At 37.7% G+C, this 17993-nt stretch overlaps 1 protein-coding gene across 1 annotated transcript; it reads left to right on the forward strand.

The window, feature by feature from the left end:
* Positions 1-1107: 1107 nt before the first annotated feature.
* On the forward strand, positions 1108-4466 carry MGP (matrix Gla protein). Its single transcript, XM_059185981.1, has 4 exons — positions 1108-1267; positions 2697-2729; positions 3569-3644; positions 4086-4466. The coding sequence occupies exons 1-4, from the start codon at positions 1207-1209 to the stop codon at positions 4225-4227; spliced, it is 312 nt and encodes a 103-aa protein (XP_059041964.1). The 5' UTR covers positions 1108-1206; the 3' UTR covers positions 4228-4466.
* Positions 4467-17993: the final 13527 nt, after the last annotated feature.

Genomic DNA, 17993 nt, shown 5'->3' on the forward strand with positions numbered 1-17993 from the left:
GACTCAAATCTATCTGTCTTCCAACAGGACTCTTGGGTAACAGATAGCCGAGACACATCTTAATAGAAAAGGTTTTCTGATTGTCCAAGAAGAAAAAAAAAAAAAAAAAAACAGAACTCTGTCTACAGCATAACCAGAGGCACCAAATTACAATCCTCCTGCTGCAAGAAAAGACATAGCACTTCTGCCACTGAAGGTATAATGGCATAATGGAAGCATATGTTTGTGAAAATCTATGTTGGAGGACACATGACAGCTAAAGCACAAAATGAATATAGTAAGTAGCTATTACTTACCTCCTTAGGGACGTGCCTTGTTTGTCTCTAGATCTGCCACAGCACCTAGCACAGTGCTTTGTCTCTCATGTGTCACTTGCTAAGAGCATATTGGATTAAATAATTATCAGGACAATATCTGCAGAAAATGAGAGGTGGGCACCCTCTTGTCTTTGCTGCCCTTTAGAAGAGTGGTATCCAACCTAAGAGGGCCATGAGGCACAGAATTGGACTCAAGACACAAAACTGGATGGACAAGTTATGATGGAGCCAGTTGAGGAAACACAACTCATGGCATCACTGGGCATCTCTGCCCTGCTGAGCACCAGCAAAAATGCAAAAGTTGTCTACCACCAGGCACATGTGTGATTGGTCTAGGATTGATAGTTCAACCCTACTGGGAAAATAAGTTTACATCAGAACCAGTTTATGAAGGGAAGTCCTTTGCCCTCAGAAACTTTCATCCATCCATCAGGGGAGCCAGCAGAACACTACAGCTCTGTCTGCACCCGAGACCTGCAGTCAGGGCCAGGATAGTGGATCGGAGAAGGAATTAGAAAGGCAAACATGTGTTTGTGGCAACTCCCTTGTCCGTGGACCTTTGCCCAGGTCTGGCCCCAAAGTCAGGGCGGCCACAACGTCCGTAGCAGGGCAGCATCCTGCTGTAGCACAGTCTGGCCAAGGATTGAGGGAAACTGCCCACCCAGAGCAGATACTATCTGGAAGGAATGAAGATTTGGGAAAAGTCCCAGTGCTAGTTTAGGGCCAACCAGTCTCCACCTTCTCTGGCCCCCTCCCACTGGTTCCTCCCCTTTCAGCTGCTCTAGTTCTTATAAAAACTTCACAGCCTTTCACGAACAACCCACAGAAGCTCTCTTCTGTCTACTGCTGCACAAGCCAGTGAGACCAACCCACAGAACACGGAGAGACCATGAAGAGCCTGCTCCTTCTCTCCATCCTGGCTGCCTTGGCCGTGGCAGCTCTGTGCTATGGTGAGAAAACTTTCTTCTACCGCTTTTCTGGTTTTTCTTTTCTGCCTCTGATTTCAATTTATTTTTATTTTTCCCTTTCCCTGCTCCTCTTCTTCCCCCTCTCTCTAATAGAATCTTAAAGTACCATCAATCTACCATTTCCTAAGCCCTATGGACACTGATTTGTCCCATCAAATCTTCTTTACATCTGAAATATCCAGACTTAGCAAGCATGTCCTGTCTATAGTAAGTCACTATACACCTAGAAATTTTGCTGTTTCAGAAAGATATCAAATTCCCAGCCCCCAAGCTCTCATTTTTAGGGATGTTTATTTATATTTTGATAACAGTTGGTTAAAGGTATTAGTTAAATCACTCATTTTTAAGAAAAGCAGTTATCACATGAAATGTTAAGTTTAGCCTTATGCAGGGACAGATCAATCTCATGAACTTCCTACATTTGTTCAGTGAATTAATTTAAAAACAGAGTTCTACATTTAAAGAATCTCAGAGAAAAATGGGTGTATAATTCCAATTGTCAAAAGATAAATTCTACCTGGTTTCTCTATGCCGTTAACTACACCTATGTCTGTTCAAAATTTATGAAAGAGAATCTGAAGGAAGATTATTTTCAATCCATCTTATGCTTCAATTATCTGGATATTTAGATGTCCTTGAACCTCAATTATATTAACAACCACTTGTACTTTTCTTCTGACTCTTGAAATTATTCATATGGTTTCTGTATCAAAGGATTTGATCTCTTCATCTCCTCTTTGGTTTTTCAAATAAAATCACTTGCTTACAAATATAAACCCCTTATTGCCAAATTTACCTATTGTGCACAGAGAAGTGGTAGAAAGAAGAAAACTTATGCTTTGGCATCAGCTCAGCTTTTCCTCTGAACTGGCTTCAGCCCAGTGGGAGATGTCACCTGGAACCAGTGGTTTCTGTGACTGCCAAGGTCACACAGGTTCTTACGAGGCTTTCAGAACCTCTTAGAAACCTATCTTGGTAGATCCTGGTTGACCATATCCCCCACACTGCCGGGAGGACCTGGGCTATTTTCTGGACCCCTTTGTCCTTCTCAACTGTGCTCTTGGACAGGTCCCAAATGAATCAGAGAAGCAGCCTCTCTGGAAATCTGTGCGTAGCACTTAAATCAGCTTATTTCACTAGCCTGAAGACGTCAAAGCCCTTGGGAACTTATAGCCAAGTAACCACTGGCTCCTTCCTCATCAGAAAAAACTGAAGTGTAGAGATCTCTACACCAAGGACAGAGCTAGAGAAACAACTCCTCAATCCTAAATGCCTGAAATTTGTAATAATCACACTGCTCACTATATTCTTCACATCGTTTTGACTCTTTTCTCTCCGTCCGTCCTTCAATTTAGACCATTGTCATGTGTGATAAATAATAATCAACAGAAACTTTTTTTTTAAATTCCAGAATCTCATGAAAGCATGGAATCCTATGAAATTAGTAAGTGAACATTTTACTTCCTTATTTAAATCTCATGTTTTAAAGAATCTCTCTTCCTATTCTTAAGCAGACAAAATGATAGTATGTGGAGATCATATAGGGAAGGGAACGAGGGCCTCTTTTGGAAAACGAAATTGAAGAATCTAACAACTATAAAAATCACCAGATGCACAATGGTTTAGGCTTGAAATAGTGTGATATGGTGTTGAAACTGCATTCAGCAGAGTTGGAGGCATTTGGAAATTTTAAGCTGGCACCACATCAGCCACACAGATGGAAAACAAGAAGTAATGACAAATGGTGAAGTATGGCAAAGTATGGAATTAGAGGCCCAGTCAGCTGGGAAACCACAGTCGTCAGCATTATGTTGAATGCCATTGAGTATCTAGTTAACAAAGACTGAGTACAGGAAGAAGGAATATATCACCCTCATTCCCAGTTTGTTCATTATTTTCATGATATTTACACTGTCCATTTCTGGTGATCTAAAATTATGCTTCACAAGTCCTCAGGACAGAGTTTCTCCTCACAGGAATTACAAACACACTGACTAGGAATACCAAATTGAGAAAGGCAAAGCAATTGCCCAAAGGTGAAATAAACAAATAAAAATAACTGTGGCCTATGTAACAAACCTCTAAAAAGCATATGCTGATTTCTTTTGATTAGGCAGTTTATAAAACCTGCTTTACTTTTCCCTCTGAGTTTCATAAGATAGCTAGTTACATGAAATGTATGAGTTAATGAGTTTTCAAATGTATTTATGTCAGGGAATATTCATGGAAATATCTCCAACTATTGCTTCTCTGAAACTGCAATTATTTCTTTTTTCTTTGAAGATCCCTTCATTAACAGGAGAAATGCTAATACTTTTATGTCCCAGCAACAGAGATGGAGAGCTAAAGCCCAAGAGAGGTGAGTAACAAAACTTGATGAGGGGAGGTAATTTTACCCAATGTAGCATCCCTGATCTGAATGGAATGAGAAACATTCCATTTTTTTAATCATTTCTAATTGTAACCCTAAATCAAAGAATTAAAAACAGTGTATAGAAAATAACTGAATTTCAAGAAGACTAGTTTGTGAAAGACCCAGAAAGCTGAGAGAGGGAGAAGGGAAAAGGAGGACAGAAAGAAAATTTCTGTTTTCGCTTAAAAAAAAAAAAAAAAAAAGAAAAGAAAAAAAATTCCCCGGTTCTACCTTTCCCCCTATTAAGTGTCTTTAATATTGGGGGATGAATGGGATCTCTCTCCTATATTTTCTTATTCTTTCTTTCCCCTCTTTTCCCTTTCTCCCCCCCCCCAACTCTATGCTTCTAATTTGGGGCCTCTTTCCCCCCAACCACCAACATTCTAGGATCAGAGAACGCACCAAGCCTGCCTATGAGATCAATCGGGAAGCCTGTGATGACTTCAAGCTTTGCGAACGCTTTGCCCTGGTTTATGGATACGACGCGGCCTACAATCACTATTTCCGGCGGCGCAGAGGAAGCAAATGAGATTAGAAAACGTCTCTTTCTTTCCAGAGCCTGGTGTCTGGTTTTGTATTCCTTTGCAGTAGCATCATCGAACTACATAAACACATGAGAATTGCTTACTTCTTACATGTTCTTGTCTGGCTGCTGCTCTCCTTCCCGATCCCAGGCTGATACGCAGTGTAAGTGCAATGTTGTGAAAGGTCAAGAGGGAGTTAAGATGTGTGATTAGTATGTAATAAACTGTTGGTTGGATACTTTCATTTTGTGAGTCTGATTTCTTCTGGAAAAAAAGTACTAAGATATTTAAACCATGATCCATCTAACCCAGAACAGGAAATTCTGTTAATCATATTCTAGTGCTCATTAGAAACTATCTAGGGGCACCTGGGTGGCTCAGTGGGTTAAGTCGCTGCCTTCGGCTCAGGTCATGATCTCAGGGTTCAGGGATCAAGCCCCGCATTCGGGCTCTCTGCTCAGTGGGGAGCCTGCTTCCTCCTCTCTCTCTGCCTGCCTCTCTGCCTACTTGTGATCTCTATCTGTCAAATAAATAAATAAAATCTTTAAAAATAAAAAAAAAGAAACATATCTACATAGCAAGAATGAAACTTAGAAGACATTCAGCCATAATTTGTCTAGACTCTACCTTAGGATAGGTGAATTCCTCCTGTTATATGTTTTCTAGGGTTTTCAAACCTCATAGGTGATTAATCCTATGATTTTCCCGCTCCCAAACTTCAAATGGCCCTAATTCCCTTGTGTGGATTCTGAGCTTTATCCTGGCTCATCACTCTCATCATAATGTCTTGAGAGTTATCATGTCCTAAGATGTCAGTTTTAACTCACCTGGGCCAAGAAAATGTCACTTTCACAATCACCAGAGATTTTTTTAAACAATTCAATCCTGGAATTTGGGAACCAGACAAAATGTTATCATTCCCTCAAGCTTGGTTTGCCGATGAAGAAATGAGGCTCCAGAGTCTCCTGCTTGGTAGTTCAAGACAGAGCCCAGGACTTCTCAATCCCACTTTAGAGTTTGCTCTTCCTGCCATGAGAACCCATCCATGTCCAACTTTTACATCCATTCCTTTTGGTAGGCCCACTGCCTCCATCTCCTTAGTGGATAATCTTTCCAATCCTTCAAAATTCAGCTCAAAACTCAAGTACTTTATGAAATCAATAATGATTAAATCCACCCATCTCCTATCACACTACTCAAACCAGTGTCTAACCCTTCAACAATATATGTAAAGTACAATAGTATTATTCAATTCATATTTTGATTAAAGTTTCTTTTTATGCATATTTCCTTGGCTAACATTAAGGGAAGAAACTGCAATTTCTTTTCTTCTCCACAGGCTTAGTAATATGCTCTGTTCACAAAGGGTTTTCAATGAAAGATGAATAAAAACAGATTGACTAGTCATGCAAGGGAGTGATAACCCAATTTTGAAACATTCATACAATAATGTGTGTTATATAATTTAAACCATCATCATAGTAATATGATGATGAACGCTTTATCATTTTCTAAGCTATTTTGCATGTGATAATTCATTGGGTCTTACAACAACCTAGAAGATGGGTAATATTTATTAGATGGTAAATTGAGATTCAGAGAAGCAACTTCCTAAAGACATTGTAGTGAATGCAGTGGTGTGTTACTCAGTCTGAGATATTATTCCCCTGATCACCAGATACATTGGCAGCTGATGGTTCCCAGCTAAGGACTTGAGCGCAATTCTCTACAGCTCTCTAGAGTTCTCCCTTGTGTGCACCTCTCTCCTCTCTGATACTCTTCTTTGTAATCACCAGCCACCTCTCTGACTCCCAGCTCTGTCTCCTCAGTTTAGGAAAGCCAAGAGGCTCTGCTGAGCTCTACTGTCTGTCCTATGGCTGAAAACTTTCCAAGAAGTTGGGGCAATTATCAAACTCATCCTCATTTACATCAGTGTTGAGAATTACAGAAGAAGGCAAAAATAGAGGGTAAGGGGAATAAAAATTGAAAACAAATGGCAAGATGATAGACTTAAACCTATCACAGAAATCTCATTATATGTAAATGGCTTAAATAGCCCAGTTATTTTCTGCTTTTACATACGTTAAGATCTTATAGGATGTTTTTGCTTTTGCTTTAAACAGTCAATTATTTTTTAAAATGTTTAGATAATACAAAAAAAGAAATCTCATGTATTTACTCATGTAGCTTCCATTTTCACAGCTCCTCCTTCTTTTGTATGCATCCAGATTTCCATCTGGTCTCATTTTTCTTCTGCCCAAAGGACTTCCTTTAACATTACTTGTAATTCTGGTCTGCTGGATTCTTTCAATTTTGAAATTTTGCCTTCATATTTGAAATATGTCTTCACTCCATAGCAAATCCTATGTTGCCAGGTTTTTAAAATTCTTTTAAGATGTTCCACTGTCTTATGGTTCTCATTGTTCCTGCTATAAATCCATTGTCATTCTTACCTTTATTCTTTTGTATCTTCTACTGTGTCTTCTATGTCTTGCAGCTTCTGAGGTTTTTCTCTTTACCATTGGTTTTAGCCAAAGTGATTATTATGTACCTTTGTGTGGTTTTCCTCATTTTTCTTGTCCATGAGGTTTATTGAGCTTCTTGGATTGCATTAAATTTAGAAATTATCATTATTTCTTATCATTATTCATTGTATCTTATTCATTATCATTATTTCTTCAAATACTTTCCTTCCTTCACTCCTCTCATCCATGGAGACTGCACCTACATGCACTTGAAGTTGTTCCACAAAAGAAAACAGTTTATTTTAATGTGTCTACAAGTTTGTTAACTGATCCTCAATAACATCTAATTTACTGTTAATCCTATCCAGTCCATTTTTCATTTCAGACATTACAGTTTTCACCTATAGAAGTTTTATTTGGGTGTTTTAATATTTTCTATGTCTCAACTTTTTTAACATCTTTGATAAAGTCAGGATAACTTTTTTTAATGTCATTGTTTGCTAATTCCAATATCTGTCTCACTTTCACTTTTGATTGGTTGATTATTCTACTTGTTATGGATCTTAATTTCCTAGTTCTTTGAATTCCTGCTAATCTTTTATTTGTCACCAGATATTGTGAATTTTACTGTTTTTGTATTCTTGAGCTTTGTTCTGGGACAGTTAAATCACCTGGGTAAAGTTTCATTGTCTTACATCTTGCTTTTAAAATGAGACCAACTCAGTAGTTAGTCTAGGACAAGTTGCTTCCCCTACACTGACGAAAGACCCTCTGAGTACTGCACCCAATGTCCCATGAATAGGTGGTAGGAAGAGACAATAATCCCAGCCCTGAGTTAGTGCCAGCTACTGTTCCCTTTATTCCTCTTGGATGATTATTTTTTTATATTTATGTGCCAATCAATCCTCTGTTACATATCCAGATATCCAGAGACCCCTCTCTCCTCTTTCTCTCTCCTCTCCAGTATTTTGCCATGTAAATTATAACCACCACACTCTCCTAGGACTTTCAACTCATCTCAACACAAAATGTCCACCATATTTCACTTTGGTTCCCTCCTCCCTGAGCCATGGCCTGGAAACTCTCTTAAGGCAATAAACTGAGGCAATCACAAGACTGACTTTGTTTGTTTCTAATCTCTTAGGGATCATCATCATCTTTCATTGATTGATGTCCAGTGTCTTGAAAATCATTGTTTCATATGTATTGTCATCTGCTTTCTTTAGTTATTTCTAAAGAAAGGGTAAATCCCATTTGAGACTCCATATCAGACAGGACTATTCTGAATGGCCATCTTAGCCTCAAAGTTTCCTCCTAGAATTGGCTAAGGCATTTATTGGAATTGTATGACAGCTCAAATTTTCACTCTGCCTAAGCCTATATTCCTCACCCCCACCCATGTTGTACTCAAGAGTACTTCCCTATAAACCATCTGTACACAAATATCCAACTCTTAGAGTCTGTTTCCCAGGAACCAGATCTGTGACCATCATTCAGTTGGTAAATAGGGGGACAGGGGTCTTCTTGCTCCAAACCTCTTGTTTTATCAATTGCACAGCACTGGAGTTATAGTTTTTGACCTGACAAGGAGTTCAGCAAAAACCTCATTCAATCCCCTCATTTCATGTTGAGTAGCTTAGACTAAATGTTCCAAGGACAGGTGATTTTATTTTCCTGAGAAATTTACTTGTACTGACCTCATAAAATCTAATTCCTTAAGCCAGTTTTTAGAAAGTATTATGTACAAATGGTCCATACATTGGTACCAACCTTTACTGTATGCAGCCACACTTTCCAATCTGATGAGGCTAGTTTTCATGTAGTTTCAGGTCAGTCAAAATTTTATCTATCCACCTTCTCTGTTCTGCTTCTTTCTTTGATATACATTGGTGTTTGAGAGATAAGACACATGAAGTGATGGGTTACAGGCCTTATTTTCTTCCCTTTTCATGATCTTGGTAAGGCCTTTCATGAAATAGTACATCCTGGGAACCAAAGAGTGCTTAAACACAGTGAGAATGCTCTTCTCCCACCCCATAAAATCCATCTTCTGTTTTAGCAAATGTTTGAGAATAAGGACTTTGGAACTCCTAGCTTCACCACTTAGAACTGTGAAATTCTTGGGCAAGTTAATCTCAGTTTCCCTATTTGTAAAATAAGATTATTCTAGTACCCACCTTCACCTTGCTGTAAATGCTAAATAAATGAAATATAGGTGATGTACACAAACACTGGCATAGCATAAGTGCTTAATAAATGTTAGCTATTTCTACTGTTGCTTTCTATTGTATTATTACCATTACTGTAATGTACTCATTCTGGATATTAAGAAATGACAGCATGATTTTTCTTTGGGGGTACTTTGAAAGCAGCCAGCAGAACTTACGGCCAAAAACTGTTGATAGCACAGGCCAGTTTGTACCTATTCCATTCTTTGTCAGTTCTCCCCTATGCCATATCTACCTGTGCTGATGAAACATGTAGTTTCAGAATCCTTGTCCGAGGAAGTTCATTTTCATTTAAGGAAAATTCATTATCTTAACTCTTGTGTCTACCTGGGTTTAGAATTCATACAACTGTATTTTTATGCGGTCATAAAAGTATCCCTATTAGAATGGAGTTAAAGTTATATACTTAAATACTAGTGCTAGTAGTATATTTGAGCACTATTTAAATCCCTACGCTTACCTTTTCAATAAAGATAATCTGTAAGTAATCTGTTGTTCTATCTCTGAGTTCTTGAGTACCTTGATTAACCATCATTTGTAGCCTTTCCTTCACTTCCTCAATTCTAACACTCTAGCCCAGTTCCTTGCCATAATACAAAATTCTAATGAGAGAAATTTCTATACTGAACTTATTTAGATTTGGAACCCTGAAACTGTGCGTAGATTGCCTCTGTTTTTTTATTCATTTCTATTTCATCCTAGATGGCCCTTCTCTGGAGCCCGGACATTACTACCTCTCTGACTGTTGCTAGGTATATCTTCTGCCATGCCTCCTCCTTCAGTAAGAATCCCTAGCAACTGATGTTAATTCAGAACAGAATATATTAATCCATTTGATTTTCTTTGCAAGAATGGGGCATCTTTATCCATGAGGTGTTATCCACCATAAACTACCAAGCATCATACAGTGGCATGTCCCCAGTAGGAAGACTACATGGGTCTGAGAACCAAGATAAAGAAGCAGTATTTATTTATCATTTATCTATTTATCATATTGCATAACCCACAAGAAGGGTTTATACTTTCCCTCCTTACAATTCTAGTATCTGTGGGTTGGAAATTCTGATTCATATAGAGAGAACAATTTTACCACAGAACATTTTAAACGTCCCATTTAAGCTCTAGATGCTATCACATCAGTCTCTTCATGCTAAGAGAACAATTAGCAAGTAACAGAGTCATCTTTTCTAAAGGGGATAATTGAACATGTTTATCTGGAGAAGGTAGGCTTTCTGAATCTAAGAAGAAAAATATATGAGATATCTAGGTAATCCATTGGAATAACTCGTGGCATTTCTCTTCCCAATTGTGAGAGTAAGTGGGCAAATAATATGTCAGCTACGGTCTGGGAAGGGCATGGTGACCACCTCACAACTCTCAGGAATGGGAATCTATTTCACTTAGTCAATTACACACCTAGACCACCTGATGTGTTAACTAAGAGTAAGGTGATCAGCAATGGATAGTTGAAGAGGGAAACAGTGTTAGTAGTGACTTTATTACCAGCTGCAGCAGCACAGGCTGCAGATTGTCTAGCTAACCTTTGTAAGATTCTAACTTGCTCCAGGGCTGAATTGGATTTCAAACACGAGACTATACCAAAGGAGAAACGATAGAACTGAGAAAGAGGAGATCACTGTCACACTAAAACTGGGAAAAACAGTTCTATTAAACAGCCACAGCATCTGGGAAAAGATAACTAGATTGTAATTTTTTTTTTCCTGGAAAAGAGTCCGACCAGAATCCTGGAGAAGCTATTTCTGGACCATACTGTATGAAACAAGTGGAAGGAACAGTGCAAATGGGAATTGTAATTGATTTTATGGTGTTTTGCTCAGTTCCCTTCAGGACTGAGGCACTCATTCCCTCACATGCCAGCAATTGATGGCTTTGGGTGAGCTGAGTCCATCTCCCAAAACTGCCCTTAGATGAAGAGAGCAGCTTGCTCCAATTCATAAAACAGCCCCCATCTCAAAACTTGTCAATGCTAGGCCCTTTTCCCTGACACTGGCATCTTTCAACCTTGTGATTCCTTCTTTCTTATCTTTCCTTCCCCTTACAAGCTCAAAGCCAGAATATATTTGGCTTAATTGCTCAGTTTATGACATATGTATACACACACAAATACAGCAGAGGTAGGATATGGAAATCTCTTGGTGAACTCTAAATTCATCCTGAAATGGAAACTGGCCCCAGGTTTTTTTGGATTTAAAAATGTAAACCCCTCCCTCAAGTTATTCTTAAGTAAGTTGATGCCAGGGACTACATTATGAGACTCATCTTTTAATTTCTTTACAGAAATGAACTGGGTGACCCGTTGGGGGTTTTTTCCATCTCTCATTTCTCTGAACTCAGACATTGAAGACTAACCTACAAAGAAGAAACCCAGAAACATAAGTCATCTGGGGTTGTTAAAACATGAGGTTAAGCTCTGAAAAATACTGTTCAAGAAATGTGCTCTTTTCTCAGTTAATACAGGACGCTTTTATGGTGCTTGCCTAGAAACACTCTGACTCCTTTACTTTGGAGAAAACAATACACAGAATTTGTCTCTATCCATTTCATCTAAGGATAATGACTACTCCTTTTGACCACAAACATAATAAAGTAGGAAAATAATCTGCATACATTTAGATACAGTTTTTAAACATTCTGAGAGAGAATTTTCCTCTTTACAAGAAGTTTTGGAAAGGTTCCTAAAGATAATGTTTTTTTATTATAAAAATTTTTCAAAGAAAATCATAAATGCTATGACTTACCCCTAGGAGTAAATTAGAACTCAAACATTAGAGTATACCAAGGAAGATGTCATAGAGCTGAAAAAGAGGAGATAAATTTTTCACTAAGCTGGTAAATACATTTCTATATACACCCATGCTATCTAGAAAAAGGTGGCTAGAACTACAAAGTTTAGTAGAAGTTTAAGGACAAATAACACCCATCTCTTTGAAAACATAAAAGGAATTAAGAATTAAAAGAGAAAGTGGATCAAATTAGACCAGCATTTCCAAAATAAGTATTCTAAAGAATGATGTTCCAGTCAGTGTCTCAGCAAATGTTGTTTTATGCCCAAATAAGTTCTATTGTTTTTGCATAATCTCCTCTTGGAGATAAGTATTTATGTGAAATTTGCTATATTAAATCCTCTCTGTGGTCCATCAGTAAAGGAATCTGTTTGAATCTATTTAACTCAGGGGTACACGGGATAATTTGACAATAGAACATTCTCTTTAAATGGTGTTGGTTACCATCTTGCACAACTTACTTCAGAATTATTGGTCAAGCCCAACCTCCCTCTCCTTTTATAGCATGCCTACCGTGTATTTAACACTTAACAAATATTTATCATATACCTGCTCTATACCACACAATATGACCACACAGTAGAAAATGATCAATTTGGGGGCGCTTGGGTGGCTCAGTGGGTTAAGCCTCTGCCTTCAGCTCAGGTCATGATCCCAGGGTCCTGGGATCGAGCCCCGCATCAGGCTCTCTTCTCCGTGGGGAGCCTGCTTCCTCCTCTCTCTCTGTCTGCCTCTCTGCCTACTTGTGATCTCTGTCAAATAAATAAGTAAAATCTTTAAAAAAAAGAAAAGAAAATGATCAATTTGCACTTAAAGCATTGTTAGGAAATTCTCTAGGTTGCGTGATTCATCAGCTCATTTTTTGGATAACTGATTGCTAGGATAGAAAATTTTCTTATACCACAGCACTTGGGTGACTGAGTCGGTCAAGACTCTGACCCTAGATTCCAGCTCAGGTCATGTTCTCAGGGTTGTGGGATCAGCCCTGTGCTGGCCTTCATGCTCAGCACAAAATCTGCTTGTCCCTCTCCCTCTGCTTCTCCCCATGCTGGCACCTCTCTCTTTTTCTCTCTCTCTCTCTCTTTCTCTAAAATAAATAAATTTTAAAATTCTTCCTTCTTATTATGTTCAGTTAGCCATTATATAGTACATAATTAATTTTTGATCTAGTGTTCGATGATTCATTAGTTAAGTATAACATCGAGTGGTCATCACAGCACATGCCCTCCTTAATAACCATCACCCTGTTACCCCCCCCATCCTCCTTCCTTATGAAACCCCCCGATTGTTTCTCGGGGTCCATAGCCTGTCATAGTTCATTTTCCTCTCTGATTTCTCCCCTTTTGCATTTCTCTCCCTTCATCTATGGTCCTCTGTGCTACTGTTTATGTTCCACATAAGAGTGAAACCGTATGATAATCGTCTTTTTCTGCCTGTGACTTACTTCACTTAACATAATCCCCTCCAGTTCCATCTGATGTAGCTGCAAATGGTGTGTATTCCATTGTATATGAACCACATCTTCTTATCCATTTATCTGTTGAAGGGCATCCGGCTCCTTCCACAGATTAGCTATTGTGGACATTGCTGCTCTGAAAATGCGGAAGGGGGTGGGCACATGCTCTTTCTTTTCACCACAGCTGTATTTTGGGAGTAAATACCTAGTAGTGCAATTGCTGGGCCATAGGGTAGCTCTATTCTTAATATCTTGGGGAACCTTCATACTCTTTTCCAGAGTGGCTGTATCAGCTTGCATTCCCACCAAGAGTGTAAGAGGGTTTCCCTTTCTCCACATCTTCTTCAACATTTGTTGTTTCTTGTTTTGTTAATTTTTGCCATACTAACTGGTATAAGGTGGTATCTCATTGTGGTTTTGATTTGTATTTCCCTGATGGCTAGTGATGTTAAGCATTTTTTCATGTGTCTATTAGCCATTTCTATGTTTTTTCAATTCTGTAAATTTTAAAAATCTTTAAAAAACTAAATTTTTTTATATTGGATCAATTTAAAAATGTTGGCATTAATTCTTCTTTCTAGAATAAAACAGAGTGCATATATTCAACGGCCTCACTTATCTTTTCCCTTTTTAAACATCTACATTTGATTTGCTACTCAGACATATGCATGCTCTCATGTATCTTTTTTCTCTCTCCATTTTTTAGCAAACATAAACACAAACTCCATTCATTTGAAAAATAAATTTATTTTCTTATCATGAGCATAGTAAACTGATATATCAGCCATGGTCTGAGAAATACATGGTGACCAGGAGCTCACAACTCTCAGGAACGGGGGTCTATTTCACTCACCAACTGAAATATTCTTTCTATATTTTTTAAAGATTTTATTTATTTATTTAACAGAGAGATCACAAGTAGGCAGGGGTAGGGGGAGCAGTCACCCCACTGAGCAGAGAGCCAGATGTTGGGTTCGATTCCAGGACCCTGAGATCATGACCTGAGCCAAGGCAGAGTCTTAACCCACTGAGCCACCCAGGCTCCCCTATTCTTTCTATATTAATGCAAAAAATAGCCCAATGCTTATGTTCCATTTGCCATGATTCTAGGAGAGAAAAGCTATACAATTTTTTTTTATTATTTTATTTTACTATGGTAAACACACTTAACCTAAGATCTACCCTCTTAAGTTTTTCAAGTGTATTATTGTTGTCTATAGGTACAATGTTGTACAGCAGATCTCTAGAACTTACTCACCTTGTTTAACTGAAACTTTATACCCTGAATTTATAACTTCTCAAACCACCTTCCCAACCCCTGGCAATCACTATCATTCTTCAATTATATGAATTTGACTATTTTCAGGTACCTTATGTAAGTGGAATAATGCAATATTTTCCTTTCTGTGACTGACTTATTTCACTTAGCATAATATCACAAGATTCATCCATGTTGTACATTGCAAAATTTCCTTCCTTTTTAAAATTGAAAAGTGTTCTCTTGGATGTGTACACTACACTTCCTTCATCAATTCATCTGTCAATTCTTAAATTTGTTAGGACTTGTTTTATGACCTAATATGTTTTATGAACTAATACCTTGGTGAAAGATCCATAAGTGCTTGAGAAGCATGTGTATTCTAGTGGCTGGAATGGTCTGTATACATGTATTAGGTCCCATTGATCTATAGCATTATTCAAGTCCTCTGGGTTTTTTTTATTAATCTTTTGTCTAAATGCTTTATTGAAGTAGAGTATTTAAGTCTCTTACTATTATTATATTGCTGTCTATTTCTTTTTTTTTTAAGATTTTATTTATTTATTTGACAGATCCCAAGTAGGCAGAGAGGCAGGCAGAGAGAGAGGGAGAAGCAGGCTCCCCGCTGAGCAGAGAGCCCGATGCGGGGCTCGATCCCAGGACCCTGAGATCATGACCTGAGCCGAAGTCAGGGGCTCAACCCACTGAGCCACCCAGGCACCCCATATATTGCTGTCTATTTCTTCTTTCTGTTCTGTCAATGTTTGCTTTATAAATTTAGGTGCTTTGATGTTCCATTCATATATATTTATAATTGTTATATCTTCCTGTTGAACTGGCCCTTTTGTCATTATGTAATGCCCTTCTTTACCTCTTTTGACAGTTTTTCACCTAAAGTCTCTTTTATCTGGTATAAGTAGAGCCACTCCTGCTCTCTTTCAGTTACTATTTGCATGGATTATCATTTTCCAACCTTTCACTTGCAGCCTAAGTATGTCTTTAAATCTAAAGTGAGTTTCTTACAAACAGAATATAGTTGGGATTTTTTAATCCATTCAGTCACCCCAAATCTTCCGATTTGGGAGTATTATCATCTGAATGTATTCTCTCCCCCAAATTCATATGACAAAATCCTAATTCCCAAATGTGATGGTATTAGCAAGTAGACCTTGGAGAAGTGCATAAACCATAAGAATGAAGCCTTCATGAGGCTCCCAAGAGGTTCCAAAGAGATAAGATAAGAGGTCCCAAAGAGATCTTTAGCCCTTTGCTGTATGAAGACACAGCAAGAAAATGCTGGCTATGAGTCAGAGAGAAAACTTTGCAAGAATGTGTCCTGCTGGCATTTTGATCTCAGACTTCCCAGCCTCCAGAACTCTGAGAAATAAATTTCTGTTAAATTAAAATGGATATCCATTCTGAGATATTTTGTTATAGCGGCCCAAGCAGACTAAGACCGGGTGTTTAATCTATTCACATTTAAAGTAATTATTGATAGGGAAGGATTTACTATTGTTGTTTTTTTAAGGTATTTTATGTTGGTTTTATAGTTCTTTTGTCTGTCTTTTCCTCTCTTGCTGTCTTCTTTTGTGTTTGTTGATATATATATAGCATATATATGTGATAATATTTTTTTTTCATTTATTTATTTTCAGCATAACAGTATCATTATTTTTTCACCACACCCAGCGCTCCATGCAATCTTTGCCCTCTATAATACCCACCACCTGGTACCCCGACCTCCCACCCCCCCGCCACTTCAAACCCCTCAGATTGTTTTTCAGAGTCCATAGTCTCTCATGATTCACCTCCCCTTTCAATTTATCCCAACCCCCTCTAACTCCCCATGTCCTCCATGCTTTTTGTTATGCTCCACAAATAAGTGAAACCATATGATAATTGACTCTCTCTGTGATAATATTTTATATGTATATGTTTATTTATGTATTTTTGTCTTGGTATGCTTTGATTCCTTTCTTCTTTTTTAAAGATTTTATTTATTTATTTGACACAGAGAGGGAGAGTTCACAAGTAGGCAGAAAGGCAGGCAGAGAATGGGAGGGAAGCAGGCTCCCCGCCAAGCAGAGAGCCCGATGCAGGGCTTGAGCCCAGGACCCTGAGATCATGACCTGAGCGGAAGGCAGAGGCTTAACCCACTGAGTCACCCAGGTGCCCTGTTTTGATTTCTTTCTATTTTTCCTTTGTGTAACTTATATATATATATTCATATGTATGTGTATATATACATATAAAGATATTATATATATATATATATATATATATATATATATATATATATATTTGGCTACCCTGGAGCTTATATATGTATATATATATTTGGCTACCCTGGAGCTTACATAAAATATCTTGTCTTTATAATAGTCTATTTTAAGCTGGTAACAACTTAAATTCAATCACATACGAAAACCCTACACTATAACTTCTCCCCCTCCACACATATTATGTTAACTGTTATTACGATTTTCATCTGTTCATATTGTGTATCTTTTAACATGTTTTTATTTAGTTATTTTTAACACTTTTTCCTTTTAAACTTTTAAACTAGAATTTAAAGTGACATATCAACCAGAATACAGTAATACAGCATTCTGTATTTGTCTATATATTTACTTTTACCAATGAATTTCATACTTTCTTATACCAGCATGTTGCTATTAGCATCTTTTATTTCAACTTGAAAAATTCTCTAGTATTTCTTATGAGACAAATCTAGTGATGAACTCCCTTGTGTGTGTGTGTTTGTGTATGCATTAAGGGGGGTGTTGTATATGTTTTGGTCTGGAAAAATCTTTTTCTCTCCTTCATTTTCAGAGGATAATTTTGCCAGATATATTATTCTTAGCTGGCAGGTTTTTCCCTTTAGCGTTTTGAATATACCCTCCCACTCTCTTCCGACTTGCAAGGTTTCTGCTGAAATATCCTCTTATGGGGGTTCCCTTGTATGTGACAAGTTTCTTTACCCTTGCTGATTTCAGATTCCTTCCTTGTCTTTGACTTTTTTGACAATTTGATTATAATGTGTCTCAGAATACAGGCATTCCTCAGCTTATGATGGTTCAACTTATAATTTTTTGACTTTACAATGGTGCAAAGACAATACATTCAGTAGAAACTACACTTTGAACTTTGAATTTTAATCTTTTCTCAGGCTAGCAATATATAGTATGATACTCTCTCATGATGCAGGGAAGCAATGGCAAATCACAGTTCCCAGTCAGCCACACAATCACAAGAGTATATTTACAACCATTGTGTACCTATACAACCATTCTCTTTTCATTTTTAGTATACATTCAACAAATTACATAAATTTCAATAAAGTAAGATATTCAATACTTGTTACTCTTTGTGTTAGATGATTTTGCCCAACTGCAAGTCAATGTAAGTGTTCTGAACATTTTTAAGGTAGGCTATGCTAAACTATGATATTCAATAGGTTAAGTGTATTAAATATATGTTCAACTTATAATACTTTTATTAAAATGCCATCATAAGTTGAGGAAGATCTATAGATTTTTTTGAGGTTCATCTTACTTGGG

The sequence above is a fragment of the Mustela lutreola genome, chromosome 8 (assembly GCF_030435805.1).
Source record: "Mustela lutreola isolate mMusLut2 chromosome 8, mMusLut2.pri, whole genome shotgun sequence".
Taxonomy (NCBI): Eukaryota; Metazoa; Chordata; class Mammalia; order Carnivora; family Mustelidae; genus Mustela; species Mustela lutreola.